This window comes from Ammodytes marinus (genome assembly GCF_949987685.1).
Source record: "Ammodytes marinus genome assembly, chromosome: 4".
Taxonomy (NCBI): Eukaryota; Metazoa; Chordata; class Actinopteri; order Uranoscopiformes; family Ammodytidae; genus Ammodytes; species Ammodytes marinus.
In genome coordinates this window covers 6,221,871-6,237,442 of record NC_137233.1, presented here as the reverse complement: position 1 = coordinate 6,237,442, position 15,572 = coordinate 6,221,871, and the positions used below count along the sequence as shown (strand labels likewise).

General features: G+C 40.0%; 1 protein-coding gene across 1 annotated transcript in view; it reads left to right on the top strand.

The window, feature by feature from the left end:
• Nucleotides 1–15,572, top strand: part of stab1 (stabilin 1) — a 59,369-nt gene that overhangs the window by 27,068 nt on the left and 16,729 nt on the right. The window contains exons 30-52 of the mRNA XM_080025899.1: nucleotides 12–116; nucleotides 596–730; nucleotides 1,318–1,446; nucleotides 1,990–2,043; nucleotides 2,509–2,622; nucleotides 3,508–3,703; nucleotides 4,066–4,161; nucleotides 4,402–4,447; nucleotides 5,165–5,244; nucleotides 5,372–5,497; nucleotides 6,068–6,141; nucleotides 6,659–6,730; nucleotides 7,495–7,614; nucleotides 9,540–9,587; nucleotides 10,168–10,251; nucleotides 10,408–10,554; nucleotides 10,971–11,105; nucleotides 11,208–11,267; nucleotides 11,860–12,036; nucleotides 12,585–12,674; nucleotides 13,069–13,215; nucleotides 13,734–13,790; nucleotides 13,885–14,074. Coding sequence (XP_079882025.1) covers nucleotides 12–116; nucleotides 596–730; nucleotides 1,318–1,446; nucleotides 1,990–2,043; nucleotides 2,509–2,622; nucleotides 3,508–3,703; nucleotides 4,066–4,161; nucleotides 4,402–4,447; nucleotides 5,165–5,244; nucleotides 5,372–5,497; nucleotides 6,068–6,141; nucleotides 6,659–6,730; nucleotides 7,495–7,614; nucleotides 9,540–9,587; nucleotides 10,168–10,251; nucleotides 10,408–10,554; nucleotides 10,971–11,105; nucleotides 11,208–11,267; nucleotides 11,860–12,036; nucleotides 12,585–12,674; nucleotides 13,069–13,215; nucleotides 13,734–13,790; nucleotides 13,885–14,074 — 2,482 coding nt within the window. The remainder of the gene's footprint in view (nucleotides 1–11; nucleotides 117–595; nucleotides 731–1,317; nucleotides 1,447–1,989; nucleotides 2,044–2,508; nucleotides 2,623–3,507; nucleotides 3,704–4,065; nucleotides 4,162–4,401; nucleotides 4,448–5,164; nucleotides 5,245–5,371; nucleotides 5,498–6,067; nucleotides 6,142–6,658; nucleotides 6,731–7,494; nucleotides 7,615–9,539; nucleotides 9,588–10,167; nucleotides 10,252–10,407; nucleotides 10,555–10,970; nucleotides 11,106–11,207; nucleotides 11,268–11,859; nucleotides 12,037–12,584; nucleotides 12,675–13,068; nucleotides 13,216–13,733; nucleotides 13,791–13,884; nucleotides 14,075–15,572) is intronic.

Below are 15,572 nucleotides of genomic sequence, written 5' to 3'. Positions count from 1 at the left end.
TTTTTTCACAGATGTACAACCTGTCAGAGGAGCTGGGTTCAGAGGATTTCACCATCCTGCTGCCGACAGATGAAGCTATAAAGCAGCACCTCAGTCGGACTAACTCCACCCTCCTGGTACGTCCAGATGATATGATGCAGCGCTCACCAACAAACACTTTAATATAAAATAACACAAAAAGATGCGCCACCATGTTGCACCACCATGTTTTACAGTAGCACAGAACGGACAAAGTCTTTCGTGTTTTTATATAGATAGTGGGCATTCTGGGAAATGTTGGAAGACGAAGAAGAAGTAGGCCTACTATAGAATAAATAACTGAAGACATCTTCAACTCATCACTTGATATTGTGGAAAGACTTGAGGCAATGGTGGATGATGCCTTCTTTAGTACCTAGCTTCAACCACCGTAGCTTCTGTAAATTCTGCAATCTAGAATCTCACCACTATATGCTGCTCAATACTCCAATATTAAACACTTCACCTTTAAGGGGAGAAGGGGGCCCTCTAACCACTAAACCACGAGCGCCCCCTTCAATAACTCCTTTTAACCCACTGTCTGTGTGTTTCTGTGTGGGTCTGCGTCTCTGTCTAGGACCCGGATGTGTTCAGGTACCATGCGATTCCGGGGGAGCTGCTCTTCCCCGACCACCTGTCCGACGGAACGCTGAAAAGCACGTTGCTAGGTAGCGAGTTCCAGGTCCAGTTCCACTTAAACAGCAACAACCAGGTAAATAGTTTTCTAGTTTTCAAGTTCCCGGGATATTGAACCAGCGAAAAAGGCATTAATAATAGCTGTAAAAAAAACGGCATTCTTCTCACCGATGGTCTTGTTTGCTGGTACAGGTCATTTATGATCATCAGAGGAAAAATTTTACATTTTCATTAACATTTATATACTTCTCATAGGAAGTTTAACAGTGCTCCAGGGTATCTTCAGTTTGTGTTTATTCTAGCACCCTCTTTGGACAAAAGCGGTAATGTTTTTACAACTCCAGCTGTTGTTCCTGGGTGAGCGTAACCATGACAAAGGTATTAAGAACAAAAAAAAAAAATTCAATTTTTTGCACTGATGGTCTCGTTTGATGTTACATGTACATTTTGATCATCAGAGGAAAAATTAGACCGTTTCAGAAATATTTAAAATTCCTCGTAGCACCTTTAATTTTCATATACTGATGGGAGTATTTGAAAGTATAAAAGATTCAAAGTGTATGTGCAAAAACATGCGAACACACACTGTTAAGTGTTCTTTAAATAATGTGTAAATCGTTCCCGTCAGAGTAAAGAATGTGTTTTTTGTTTCTGGTCCTGCAGACGCTCGTGAACGAGGTTCTTCTCGGCAGCAGTTTCAAGGAGACGCTGTACGGAGTGTTGATAGTCATCCCTCAGGTCCTCACAGTCCGACGCAACCGCTGCAATAGAGAGGTCTCCCTGCAGGTCAACGTAAGGGCTCAACATTCAAAATGCTTTATTTGTCATATGCACATTAACAATTACAACAGCAGTGGTTGGCAAGGAAATTTGTGAGACTCAAGCTTCCAACCCTTCAACAATGCAATATAGAAGTAGAAAATGATATAAGAGAAACACAAAAGTGAAGAGAGCAACACAAGAGACACAAATAAACAGGAGGGGTGATTAATAAATAAACTCATCTAATCATAGCACTGATCTAATAGTTCTGAAACAGCTGAGCCAATCACTGTAAAGCATTAAGGTTGAGTCAACGATCCTGGAGAATATTTCACTTTTTGTAAAAATCAGTGAATATCTCCTCTTGATCTGCTACATGTACTGTGTGTGCACTGGGGAAAAAAAGTCCAATGGTAATACACAGCCTAGGCTCTGTAAACGGGCATTTTCCCAGCAATGGTGGGACAAAAGGATTTAGATCAGCATTTACATACATGGGTTAAAAGGGGTTGGATGGATGGAAAACAAAGTTTGTTTTAACGTGTCTGTCCGTGTGTCTCTCCTCGTCCCTAGGGAAGATGTGCAGACTGTGCTGGACCTCCACGATGTCTGTTCAGCTACAAACCAGTAAGTAAGAGTGAAATCAGCTACACATTTTAACCCGTGTGTGTGTGTGTGTGTGTGTGTGTGTGTGTGTGTGTGTGTGTGTGTGTGTGTGTGTGTGTGTGTGTGTGTGTGTGTGTGTGTGTGTGTGTGTGTGTGTGTGCAAAGCAAGGGTCCGAGAAGACTAAATTATATTTAATCAAACTGTGTAGTACAGGCCTTGCTGTTATTATTTGTACCACACAAAATCACTGAAAAATAAATCTGTTTCTACGAGTTCAGCATATTGTCATTATATATATTGAGGGTCAGACAACAATACAACAAAAGTGTATGTGTCATGTGTGAAGTCATGTCTTTTTTATTTAGTTTTTAATCAACAAAATAAAGTAAATAGTTGAATTTTGAGTTTCAGTAGATGGCTGTGTTCCTTCCAGCTCTCACGTTTTGGTTCGAATGTGTTTCTATTGTTGTTTTTCTTTACTGCAGATCAAACAAGAGTTCCCGCCCAACATGCGACCCAACTGTAAATACAGGAAGCGAGTGGGATACAGGAGGAAGTCAGTGTCCGGCTGTGTCACCATGTGTCTGAAGATAACCACGGTCTGCTCACACTACCAATAGCAATTTAGTTCTGACCACTACCAATAACAATCAGTGCACTTTTACTGTGAATCTTAACCCTTTTTTTTCTCTTTTTTTTGTTCGAACCATTCAAGTAATTTAAATTTTATTCATATAGCTGAATATCAAATATTGCAATTTGCCATACAGTACCACACACTCTGTCCTTAGACCCTAAATTCAGTCAAGGTAAATCTTCCCAAAAACCCCTTTAATGGGGTAAAAAGAAACCTAAGTATGTGTGCACGGAACAGATTTTTTCAAGAGAAAATTATAATTTGTAGATTGGAAAACACATGTGAAGAATATGCCTTCAGGAGGATGTTGAAAAGACAATTAAAAAGGTTCATTAGTCTCGAAGGGCAGTGATGCAACCTGGGAGTTAAAGATTAACTCTCCTCTTCTTTGGTATCAATATTTTCCAACTCATTGCTTTTGTGCAGCAGTGACAGCGCTTCTGTTTTAGTCTTTGGAAGAGATACTTATACCTGAAGGACAAAAGGTCATCACTTAAACTACACTAATACATAGATGAAATCAGCAATTGTACAGATTCCAGGTCTGAAAAGAGTTTTACTACTAGGCCTTCTGCTACTAATAATCATCATAATAATATCAACTAATTATATTCAATTTTTGAATTATTTGTATGAAGCAATTTGGCGGGAACAATTTGCACCTATATTTTCTTTTCTCCCTTGTTTTTATAAATATAGTTGCATTTCTATTTTATTTATACCAAGCTCAGGCCTGTGATATAAGATAAAAACTGATATTGTTGTTGCCTCTATGTATGTGGATGACAAAAGAAAATACAATTTCAATTATTAAAAATAATAATAATCCTGTCTGTCTGTCCTGCAGGATCACTCGTGTTGCCCCGGTTACTACGGTCACGAGTGCTACAAGTGCCCCGGAGACGTGGGCAGCTGGTGCTACAACCACGGGCTGTGTCAGGACGGTAACGACGGCAACGGGGAGTGCCGTTGCTACGAGGGTTTCCATGGCACCGCGTGTGAGGACTGTGAACCGGGAAGATACGGCGTCAACTGCACCTCCAGTGAGCAACGCACACACGCAAGCACGCATGCACACACACACACACACATATACTAGAAATTACACACACACACACACACACACACACACACACACACACAGAAACGCACACATGCACACACGAAAAAAACAAGATCGAATTTTGTGAAGCATTTCTAAAGCCCTAGGGGAGCTCAAGTTTTTAAAAGCTAACAAAATAATTATTTAGACTTTTCTCAGACCCCATTCAATTAGTAGTTCCTGTAATCCTACTGTATTATATGAAATAAAAACTGCAGGAACACACAGGCCTACATTTAGAATATGTAACTTAAAAATAAAGTAGAAAAAATTATTTAATAAATGTGTGTGTGTGTTTTGCAGAGTGCGCGTGTGACCACGGGAAGTGTGAGGATGGTATAGCAGGAAGTGGCAGGTGTGTGTGTAATAAAGGATGGAAAGGAGCTTCCTGCTCTGTAGGTAAGACACACACACACACACACACACACACACACACACAGACATACACACTCTAACACACACACACACACACACACACACACACACACACACACACACACATACACAGTGAAACCACACTCAATATTTTTTCTGTTATCGCCTGAAATCATTGTGTGTGTGTGTGTGTGTGTGTGTGTGTGTGTGCGTGTGTGCGTGTGTGTGTGTGTGTGTGTGTGTGTGTGTGTGTGTGTGTTTCAGAGATCAGGGACGACGCCTGTGGGGGTGTGTGTGACGAGAACGCCAAGTAAGTCATCCTGCCAGGTGTTGCTGCTCTGTACCCCTAACTGAACAGTCAGTGGGGAAGATTTGTTACTAATGGCTAAAAAAAAACTACATTTATTGCTTTAAATCCTGAAGTGTAAGCTGTATGTCTTGGTTATGTGTGAAAGTATTAGGGCCATGGGAGAGACGATAAAATGAAAGGAGGGGGTTTTGTTTTCATTATGCATTTTGTCGAGGACCAAGTGCAATTACAATTTTTGTGAATATAGATTTCATACAATGTCAAGACTGCGGTAACGTTACAAAGATATTGTCAGATTCAAACTTCTGGGATTAATAACTCAACAGCAAAACGTTATTATTACTGTAAAACACAAACGATGTAGGGACCGTCTAATAAGCGGAATACTTGAGGGAAAAGAATGCAATACCTTCACTCTGATACAGTGCATTGCAGTTATAAGTGGAACTTAGAGGACGTTTCATTTTATCTTTCTTCTTGACGTGCATAAAGAAAAAATAAACTTCCTTCCCTCATCTCTTTTCTCTCCTGGGCCCCTAATACTGAACTCTTGTTAGTATCAGTTACGTTTTAGTTCTGCACATTGGATTTGCGATGATTCGAAAAATATAGAATACCTGCCGTCTTGTGCTTTAAAAGTGATTGTAGTTGAGTGCTGCCCTCGGCTTCAGTAGAAATATGTGACATAAATATTGAACAGTTTGTCGTCTGTCGCAGCTGCGTAACAGGGCCAAAGCTTTCGGCTCCTGCCTGTGTGTGTGTGGCTGGATATGAAGGCAATGGAACCTACTGCAAAGGTAAAGATATGCACACACACACACACACAGACACATGCACACACACACGCACGCACGCACACGCACACAAAAACACACACAGACACATCCTTCACAAATCTTATGAATTCTTTCTTGTGTGTCTCAGAAATGGATCTGTGCAAATTGTCTAACGGTGGATGTTCATATAACGCCAACTGCACCAAAGTGTCTGGAGGGGAGAGGACCTGCGCCTGTAGAGAGGGCTACACTGGAGACGGGGTCATCTGCCTGGGTACGTTGTCCTGGTGTGTGTGTGTGTGTGTGTGTGTAGTAGTAGTAGCCCTGACCTCTGACCTTCCTAATGTCTTACAAAGGCCTTGGAAAATCTTAAAATATTTGACATTTTGTAAATTCTAAAAGTTTAATTTCTCTAAATGTGGAGCCCAGGTGGGTCATGGTGGGAATATTTATTTATGCATTTATTTACTTTAGTTTGTATTAAACTTTCATTATATCACAACTGTTCAGAATCACGTCAATTTAAATGTACATGTGATGCTGTTTAAGATCAATCAGGTTTTTTAACAACTTTAAGTTATGGCTTTCATTGCTGCTGTAATGAGTATCTATAACATGTATCCATCCCTATATAGTGTTACTGAGAAAGGAATCATACTGTATATCCAAACACATTAATAGGGAATTATTACTTGTTTTTTTGCCAGAAATTTTAAGTTTTGAGTTTCGTTCTTAGCTTAAAGAAGCAGAGAGAAACCAAATTGTATTTAGAACATAGAACTATTCTGAATAACAAGTTGTATCTGTCATAAATATTAGTTTCCGACCTGTTGTGTGTTGACAGAGATTGACGGCTGCCTGTCCAACAATGGAGGGTGCCACGTGTCAGCCAACTGCATCAGAACAGGCCCCAACATTGTAAGGAAACCCATAAACATTCAACTGTATCTAAACAGATGGGCACTCCTTAACTTGGCTGTGAGGCTCCGTTTTGTGGTTTGCAAACTGAAAGGGAAGAGGTTTAGCCAGTTATCTGCTCAGGGAAACACCTGCCTTATAAAACTGACTTTGTGTGTACACAAGAAGACTGGGACTACATTGTCTTTTATTGCTCCACCAAAGAAACAGCAGTAGGTCCTCACTATCCGCCACCTGTTAAAAATACAGTGTTTATACACAGCCTAGGCTCTGAAAACGACATGTTGCTGTACTGTATACGGTGGCTCCTTTGTTTATTAACACAAGTCATTTTTCTCAGTGCACACTTAGTACACACAGGTAGCATAGCAGGTCATGACTTCACCTTTAAGGAGAAATGATATTCTCCACAATATTCAATGTGTTGAGAGAGGGAGGGAGGGAAGGAGGGAGAGAGAGGGAACAGGTGGATGAAGTGATTGACTGTCTTCTCTTCTCTTGTGTTCTCTTCTCGCAGATGGCCTGCAGTTGTAAGAAGGGCTTCCAGGGATCGGGGCGCTTCTGTTACCCCGTCAACCCCTGCAGAATAGTATGTACAGTACAGTATACGTGTCATCTGGCTGACTCTCATGCAGACGTCTGATTTACTTTATCCTTTTATAAGATACTGACTCTATTTTAAAAATTTGAATAATAATAATAGTAATAATAATAAAAAATAAATAAACACGTTACGTTAAAAATACAAAGAAATAATAAAACCAGACCAAATGATCAGTCAGACATTGACATTGGTAAAATAAAACAAACAAAAAACGTTATGTTGAGTATTTCTTGTTTCTCTTCCGTTAAACACCTGTAGTAATTGTATGGCAGCAGGTTTATACTGTATGTTGCATCTGCAGTTTGAAGATAAAAAATTAAAACATCTTATGCACACAGCCGGGTATATGAATTAATTATTCACATCTCCCCACTGAGCTGTTCCACACAGATCACAAGTATATAGTTCTTTTTTATACTCAGTTATCATGAGGAGGTTTCTTTAACTTTCACTTATTGCAAATCTCCCAACAAGACTATTACATCTGGATATCCTTGGTTAGGTTTTGAAGATCACTCCAACTCCTCTTGCTGTTTAGAATTGTTTTATAAACTTTAAAATTGTTTTGTTTTTATTGTTTTCCTCAAAGCCAGCAAGTTTGTTGTAGACTCACTCAGTTAATCAGAGACATAATCAATGAATTCCTATTATTTGACTGCAATTAAAGATTAATTTGTGTGTGTGTGTGTGTGTGTGTGTGTGTGTGTGTGTGTGTGTGTGTGTGTGTGTGTGTGTGTGTGTGTGTGCAGAACAATGGCGACTGCAGTAGGCACGCTCGCTGTGAGTATCTGGGTCAAGGTCAGAGGAACTGCACCTGCCTCAGAGGACATGTGGGCGACGGTTTGGACTGCAGAGGAAACACCAACAACGTGAGTCACTTGACCAAAGACTTCTGACCTCCCCCCCCTCCCCCCCCCCCCCCCCACACACACACAAACACACACACACACACACACAGGCGGGTGGGGACAAAGATAGTTTTTAAGGTTGTCAAACTCATTTTCACGAAGGGCCACTCTGCGAAAAGAGAATCGCACTAAAGGTCAGACATGTCGTTTACTGTCATTTAGGAATCATGACCCAGCACCAGTGTTAACTACTGTATAAATGACACTTTACATTGGTAATGAAATGCCAGCCACCATTGAAAAAGAAAAGCGTGGGCTATCAGCAGCTAGCTAACGTTAGCTAGTAAGCTATATTGTAACTTAAGGAAAAAGTTAGAAACCAGGGGCCGTATTCACAAAACATTTTATCTTAGCGCTAAGAGTACTCCTAAGGAGCACTAAAAGTTCTTAGTAAGGAGTAATTTCTTAAAACCTATTCACAAAGCTGATAAGACCAACTTTTACTAAGGAATGGGAGGAACTCCTAAGCTAAGACTAGAGGGCGGTGTTGACCCTGTTGCTATGGATGACGTCATGTTCATACCTTCTATGCCCACAGTGATTGGCTGAGAGGAAATGAGTCCCTAAGAGTGAATTTATGATAGAAACACTGTGGGGAGATATCCATATCGTGTCGCTGTATTAAAGTAAAGAGTTTTTATATACAATTAATGACAAGTGACACTGGTTTAACATGAAACCAAGATACTGCAGGGTTTCCCACACCTTCGTTCACAATTAGCCTACAATAGCGCCACATAGGCCTATTCATTTTAAATATTACAATGATTTGAATCGGAAAAAATATCCTCATTGAACAGCTGCACGCCATGCACTCTCACTGTATTTCTCTCAACGGCGACTATGCAGCAATAGTCAGACAGCGACAAACCAGGAAATTCACCATTTAGAAACAACAGCCGGCGAAATCGTAAAATGCATGCGGAAGGAAAAAGGCGAGACTCGCAACTATACAGTAGCGGACCTGTGGAACGGAGGAGATGCTGCGAAGCGCCACATATAGGCCTACTCTAGTAGGAAATTAAACCCAAACGTGACACCAACAGTAACTTTCAGTGCATCATAAACCCAAAGCAACTGCAGGAAAAGGAACTTAATAAATATTTTTTTATATAAATATGATATATATAAATGTGTCTATACTTTCTAGATATAGCTTTACTAAGATAATTAAACCCTTACAGCTATTAAAGGTACCTTTTACAAAGCTCACTATCATTAAATCTCTCCAAAACACCATCAAATGGTTGTCTGTGATTTACTCTTAGTGACTTAGGAGTCCTCTCGAGGACTCTTAGCTTTTCATAGATTTAGGAGCTAGTTTTAGCGCTAAAATGCTTTGTGAATTACACTTATCTTAAAAAGTTAGGAGTCCTAAAATTAGGAGTGAAACGCCCCTTATCTTTGAGAGTTACTCCTAAATCAGCACGTTAGGACCTACTCTTAGCCTTAAAATGTTTTGTGAATACGGCCCCAGATAATGTTAGCATTCATCCTCAGACACCTGACACAATCAATCATCCAAAATTAGCATGCCATTTAGCTACATAGATCATCAATTCATGGCTTAAAATCCTGAGCTGTGGAACTTTCAGCAGACATTCCTCGCTGTAAGCTACCCGACTGTACTAACTGTCGGAAACATGTGCAGCTACGGCACAGGCTCCACATGTAGAAAAAATTAATAAAATGTATTTAATTTTTTTATTACCTGGATTGATTCGCGGGCCAGATCAAAAATTTAAACGGGACGGATTTGGCCCGCTGGCCTTGAGTTTGACACATGTGTTTTAAGGGATTTGCTTTTGCATGTTGGCACATGGTTTTATTTATTCAGGGAAGTTGGGATTAATTTTCTTTGCTTATGTTGTGTGTCTGTCTTACAGGAGATCTTCCGACGGCCTGAGAACGCCTTCTTCCGTCAAATGTTAACTGTGGGTCCCTTTAAAAATCAACTTAGTAAAATGATTCATGTGATGCTGTTTAAAAACATGGATGGTTTGTTGAAAAGACACACTTCTACAAGACACAACAGCTGACCAATAAGAGTTCATACTAACATTTTATGAGTATGACGCTTACACATGATCAGATTAAAGTGATCGCGAAAATAGTAATAGTTAAAGAATCACGTATAAAGAGACACTGGTGAAATCTAGCCTCAAAATAAATAAATAATAAATCAATTAAATGTTTATGAAACAGTCTCATTTTTCCTCTGATGATCATAAATGACCTGTAACATCAAACAAGACCATTAACGAACACAGCTTTTTTATTTAGTTATTATTTATACTTTTGCTTGGTTACGATCTCCCGAGGAACTCAGACAAACCGATTTACGACAGGCAGACAAGAATATCCTGTGTTTATGAACGGTATTAAATCAACGCTTACTTTGCCTCACCATCGTCATATTATTACCATTATTAATCTTACATAGACTAATAAAGATACATTACCTCATCGCTTCATCACATAGATTTAATGTGTTTTTTTCTCTATGTTCCTCAGATGACAGACGTCCCTCGTACTCTAATTAAAGACAGTCCGTCCACTGTCTTTATTCCTTTGGAGAAAACAAACAACCAATCCATTGTGGGTACCACGTCTGCTGTTTGAATATTAACTTATAATGTAACAGTAATCATTTTAACAATCTTATCTTGGTGCATCTTTATTAATTATTAATTATTTATAATTTACAAGCTGAATCACTATATTGATCATATAATAACAAGGTATTTTTGGTAGGTGGATAAATGGAACCTTTATGGTCGTGTTAGTGACCTGGTGCGTTACCACACCGTCTCCTGTGAGACTTTGACCTTTAGTGACCTCACCACCACCAAGCAAGTTGTCTCAACGTCGGGACACACACTGCAATTCAGCGTGAAGCAGGTAACGCAGACAGACAGACAGACAGACAGACAGACAGACAGACTGACTGACTGACTGAATGTTGCCTTTTCAGGATTGTTAACAAATAGATATTGGAATTAATAATATACAGAATCCAATCTATTTATCTTAATTAGCTGGATGGGATAGATAGATAGATAGATAGATAGATAGATAGATAGATAGATAGATAGATAGATAGATAGATAGATAGATAGATAGATAGATAGATAGATAGATAGATAGATAGATAGATAGATAGCAGTTGTGTTGTCATTGCATATAAAACACAATGACATTTTGTTTGCAGCACCACTCCAACTAGAAGCATTTAATCCCCCTTGTCTGCCTGCCCTCTCTCTCTCTCTCTCCCTCTCTCTCTCCCTCTCTCTCTCTCTCTCTCTCTCTCCGTTCAGGGTGTGGTCTGGATCAACAACAATTCTCGGATCGTGAAGAGCGACTACATGACATTTCAGGGAGTGATTCACCACGTGGACACTATACTGACGCCCTACACACTGCAGGACAAACCAATACTGCGCTCTAACATGGTGCACAGCTGAGTTTGTTAACAGAAATGAATGAATCATTGATTGACCTATCAGAATTGACAGACAGACAGTGACACTGACAACCTTTCTCTGGCTGTTTAGATGAACCTCACCTCTGCAGCTGCGTTTTATGGATACAGCCGCTTCTACAAACTCATAGAGGTAAAAAAAAAACAAAAAAACGTACACACAACAAACATTTACCCCTCCACCACTCATACATATACTCATTACACCCGTTATTTGAAGTACTTTTCTTTTTCTTAATTTTTTTTTAGATTTTTTTTTTGGCATTTTTCATGCATTATTGATAGTGTTTAAGAGAGAGAGGTGAAATGGGGCAGAGAGGGGAGTGACATGCAGAGAACAACCGCGGGCGGGAATCGAACCCGGGTCTGCTGCTGGGCCCAGCCCGGGGGGGGGACGCCCTACCAACTGAGCTAAGGGTGCCCTAAGTACTTTTCTTTGACAATATACCTGTATCACTCCACATCCGCCTACAACTACTATGGAAAAAAAAATCTACTGTAGTGGCCGATGTACAGGAGACCCGGGTTCGAGTCTGGCCCGTGGTCGTTCTCATGTCATTCCCCTCTCTGTCCCATTTCATCTCTCAGTGTCTCTCCAAGTATCAATAAAAGCAAAAATACCCCCAAAAAATCTTTAAATTGATTATTTTTTTAAATCTCCAACACAACACAAGTAGTGACTACAGTATACGTATAGTGATCTGTGCTATTTGCTCATTGTGCAGGATGCAGGGTTACTGCCTGTGCTCCAGATGCCCATCCACCAGCCCTTCACCATGTTCTGGCCCACAGACGCGGCTCTGAACGCCCTGCCAGCTGAGAGGACGCGCTGGCTCTCCAGCCCCGACAACCAAGACCAGCTGGCTGCCATCGTCAAGGCTCACATAGTACGCAGCACCAAGGTAGGAGGAGCGGTTGTTGTCTAGTTTTTTATGATGATTTTATGCACCTTACAAGGTGACCTTAGGTGCCATGAAAGGCGCCTCTAAATTAAATGTATTATTATTATTATTATTATTATTATTATTATTATTATTATTATTATTATTATTATGATTATTATTATTATTTATTTTGTCATTAAAAACAATAATTTTAAACACATCACATTGTACAACTCATTAAACAACAAACAGTGACTGAAAAGGATTAGGCTGAAGTAAAAGCTTGTTTATGTCTATGCTATATTCTTATCAGTTGAATCTACCCACCTCAAAAGAAATAAAGAAGTCAAGATATAAGTAAGACATATAACAAAGGAATATATTAGTTAATTGCCCCCCACAAGTAAACTGATTTAAAAGTACCTGTATAGCGCTGTAAGTAAAGGTCAATGAGTATTCCTTCATTTATTTTCTCACTTAATGGTTTTGTCTGTAAAATGTCTGAAGAATGTCAAATTTTCAATCGCCCTCTCGCAAACTGTGTGTGTGTGTGTGTTTGTTTGCAGGTGATGGGTCTCAGTCAGCCTGATAGATTCTCATCTTTGCGCACCATGCACGGATCCCTCATCAAGTACAGCTGTGACAAGAACTTGGTGGTGAGAGCACACACACACCCCACACACAAGCCAACAACATTTCATTTTACATTTGATCAATTATAGTTAAACTAGCAAAAACTAAACCAAGATGTGTTTATTTCAGTTTCCAACTTTGATAATTTTCCAGGATAATAGCAACCTTAGTCAGTTTGCTTCATCAGCACTGAGATTGACCCACAGAGGAAAATCTAATTCTAGTGACCAACAGCAGATCATATTTCACTTTATTGAAAGTGTGTGTGTGTGTGTGTGTGTGTGTGTGTGTGTGTGTGTGTGTGTGTGTGTGTGTGCGCGTCTGCATCTGCCTGTGTGTGTGTGTGTGTGTGTGTGTGTGTGTGTGTGTGTGTGTGTGTGTGTGTGTGTGTGTGTGTGTGTGTGTGTGTGTGTACAGGGGGCCGTAGTGATTAATAATAACGCAGCCCGGTTGGTGGATCGCTTCATGAACTTCAAAGAGGGTTTGGCGTACGGCATCGACCAGTTACTGGAGCCACCGGGCCTCGGAGCGCACTGCGACACCCTGGATAACAGTACCACTTACGTTAGTACTGCTAATACTTTTACTTTTAACACTACTTACTTTTAATAATACTTTGTTTTTAACACTAAGATACTGTTTGAATTCTTACAATGCAAATATTAATGTACTGCTAATTAAATGACTGAGTTAAGGACACTCCAAGCAACACAATCACTAAACATCTTCTACAACAAAGTGTTTCACAAAGAAACATTTATGAATTTCACTTTCTGACGTAATTGGGCCTTATACAGCTACCACCATTACTATTGTTTCTAGTGAGACTTTTGACTCCACTGCAAATATGGAAACTAAAATTTTATGATTATGTCCATTATTATTATTATTATTATTATTCGTAGGCCTCAAAACTAAAAAATCAGGTAAAGACAGTTGCCTTGAGATTTTGCGTTTTCATAACTTTTTCATTGTTTTCAGTGTACCAACATTACACTGCTGCTATTGTGTATTTGATTCCTGCCTTGGTCCTCGTGTTGGAAGCTGGACTAAATCTTTCTGTTTTTTTAAACATTTCTCAGGGGCGCTGTGGCCGCTGCATCTTCCCTCTCGCCTGCCCCTTCAGACACCTAGACACGGTGAGATCTGCTCAGAGATCTGAACATTAACAACTTGTTTATTATACATTTAACCATCCAGAAATAACTGTCAGTCCTGGCTCCTTCCTCCCAGGGAAAGACAGAGCCGTGTATGAACCCGCGCCCACGGCACGCGGGCGGATACCCACGGTACGGGGGCGGATACTCACGCTGGTACCTCGACCTGGATGATGCCTTCAGCCGGACGGGCTGTCAGAGAATTTGTCAGTTTCCTTCGTGGGTCCAAAAGTGCTGCAAGAACCACTACAGCCGAGACTGTCAAGGTAGGGATGGAAAGAAGGAAGGGGGGAGAAAGGTATGGCAGGCTGGTATGGTAGGCGGTTAAAACATTTAATAAGAAGTCTGGATATGTTTAATAGATATCCATAATTAAATTATTCCTTATGACAGTTAAAGATATGGATAGTCAGAATCTAGATTTTTAAATTGTATTTGCACATTATAAACAAAAGACATAGGCAACATACTGTAAATATAACATGTATAGATCAGATATACATACAAAGGATCATTTAAAAAGAAACTGATTGTGCAGGTGAGATATAAAAAAACTAGAGGCTTGTTAAGGAAGGAGTTGCAGGTATTCACAATTCAGTTTTGACTATAATCTAAATAAGATTGCCAATACAAACCCCATACACATGAATGGAATAAGTGATGTTATTTCTCCTAGGAAGAATGACATGATAACTGTAATTCAGTTTTGACTTGTCAAAATGTAACTACTATGTGACTACTCAATATTATGTTGTTGATATCTGTTATTTTAATTCCGGATATCAAATTTAGCCATTAAGTGTTACAACTGCTTGCAATTCAAGCACTCATCTCATCCAGACCTCTGTGGACTGGATGAAAATAGCCGGACCGTTTATGGAGCCACACATGTAAAGATGGCGCTAGACGAGACATCATTCAAATCTGGGTTTCATCCCCTGGAGGGCAGTAATGGGATCAGGACATTTCAGGGCAATTTCACATCAGATATTTCTGGTGCATGAGATGAAGGCTTTCTGTCTGCAAGTTGCTGCACCAAAAACACCAATCGAAATCATCATTTGGATTTTGTAGATTAATTATTGAGTAGATCTCCCTTTGAAGGGGGCGCCCTTAGCTCAGTTGGTAGGGCGTCCGCCCCATGGGCCTTGGACAGCCGCGGACCCGGGTTCTATTCCGGCCAGCGGTCGTTCTCTGCATGTCAATCCCCTCTCTGCCCCATTTCAACTCTGTCTCTACACTATTAATAAAGCATAAAAATGCCAAAAAATATCTTTAAAGATCTCCCTTTGAAGAGCTCTGGTAATATTTGCTGCTTTGTTTACATACTTTGACTTTTACAACAACCTGACCTGAGGCAGTTATGTGATTGGGTATGAGTGTGAAAATGTGCAATTCAAGAAACACTTGGCAACGGGGTAGTGGAGGGTTTACACAGGTTTATGTGGTATACCAACTTCTAACTGACTTCTAACACACTGATGTTTATCATTTAGTTGCCTAGTGTGCTGCAAGAAATGCTTTTTCCTAAAGTAGCGAAGGCATAGTCTCTGGCATAGACTGAAAAAATTGATTGTAAAACTGCCCAACTCTGCCTCTGAATGGCTATTACTCATTTAGGCATGAAGATTGGTGATTTCTTAGCGTCTGGGTAAGAATTATAGGAAAAGCTAATTAGAGTCAGAAAAAAATGGCGGTCAAGCTTTTGCACCTGTGGCGTGTCAACCTTCATATAAAGTGAAGTGAGTGAATGGAATAAGGAAT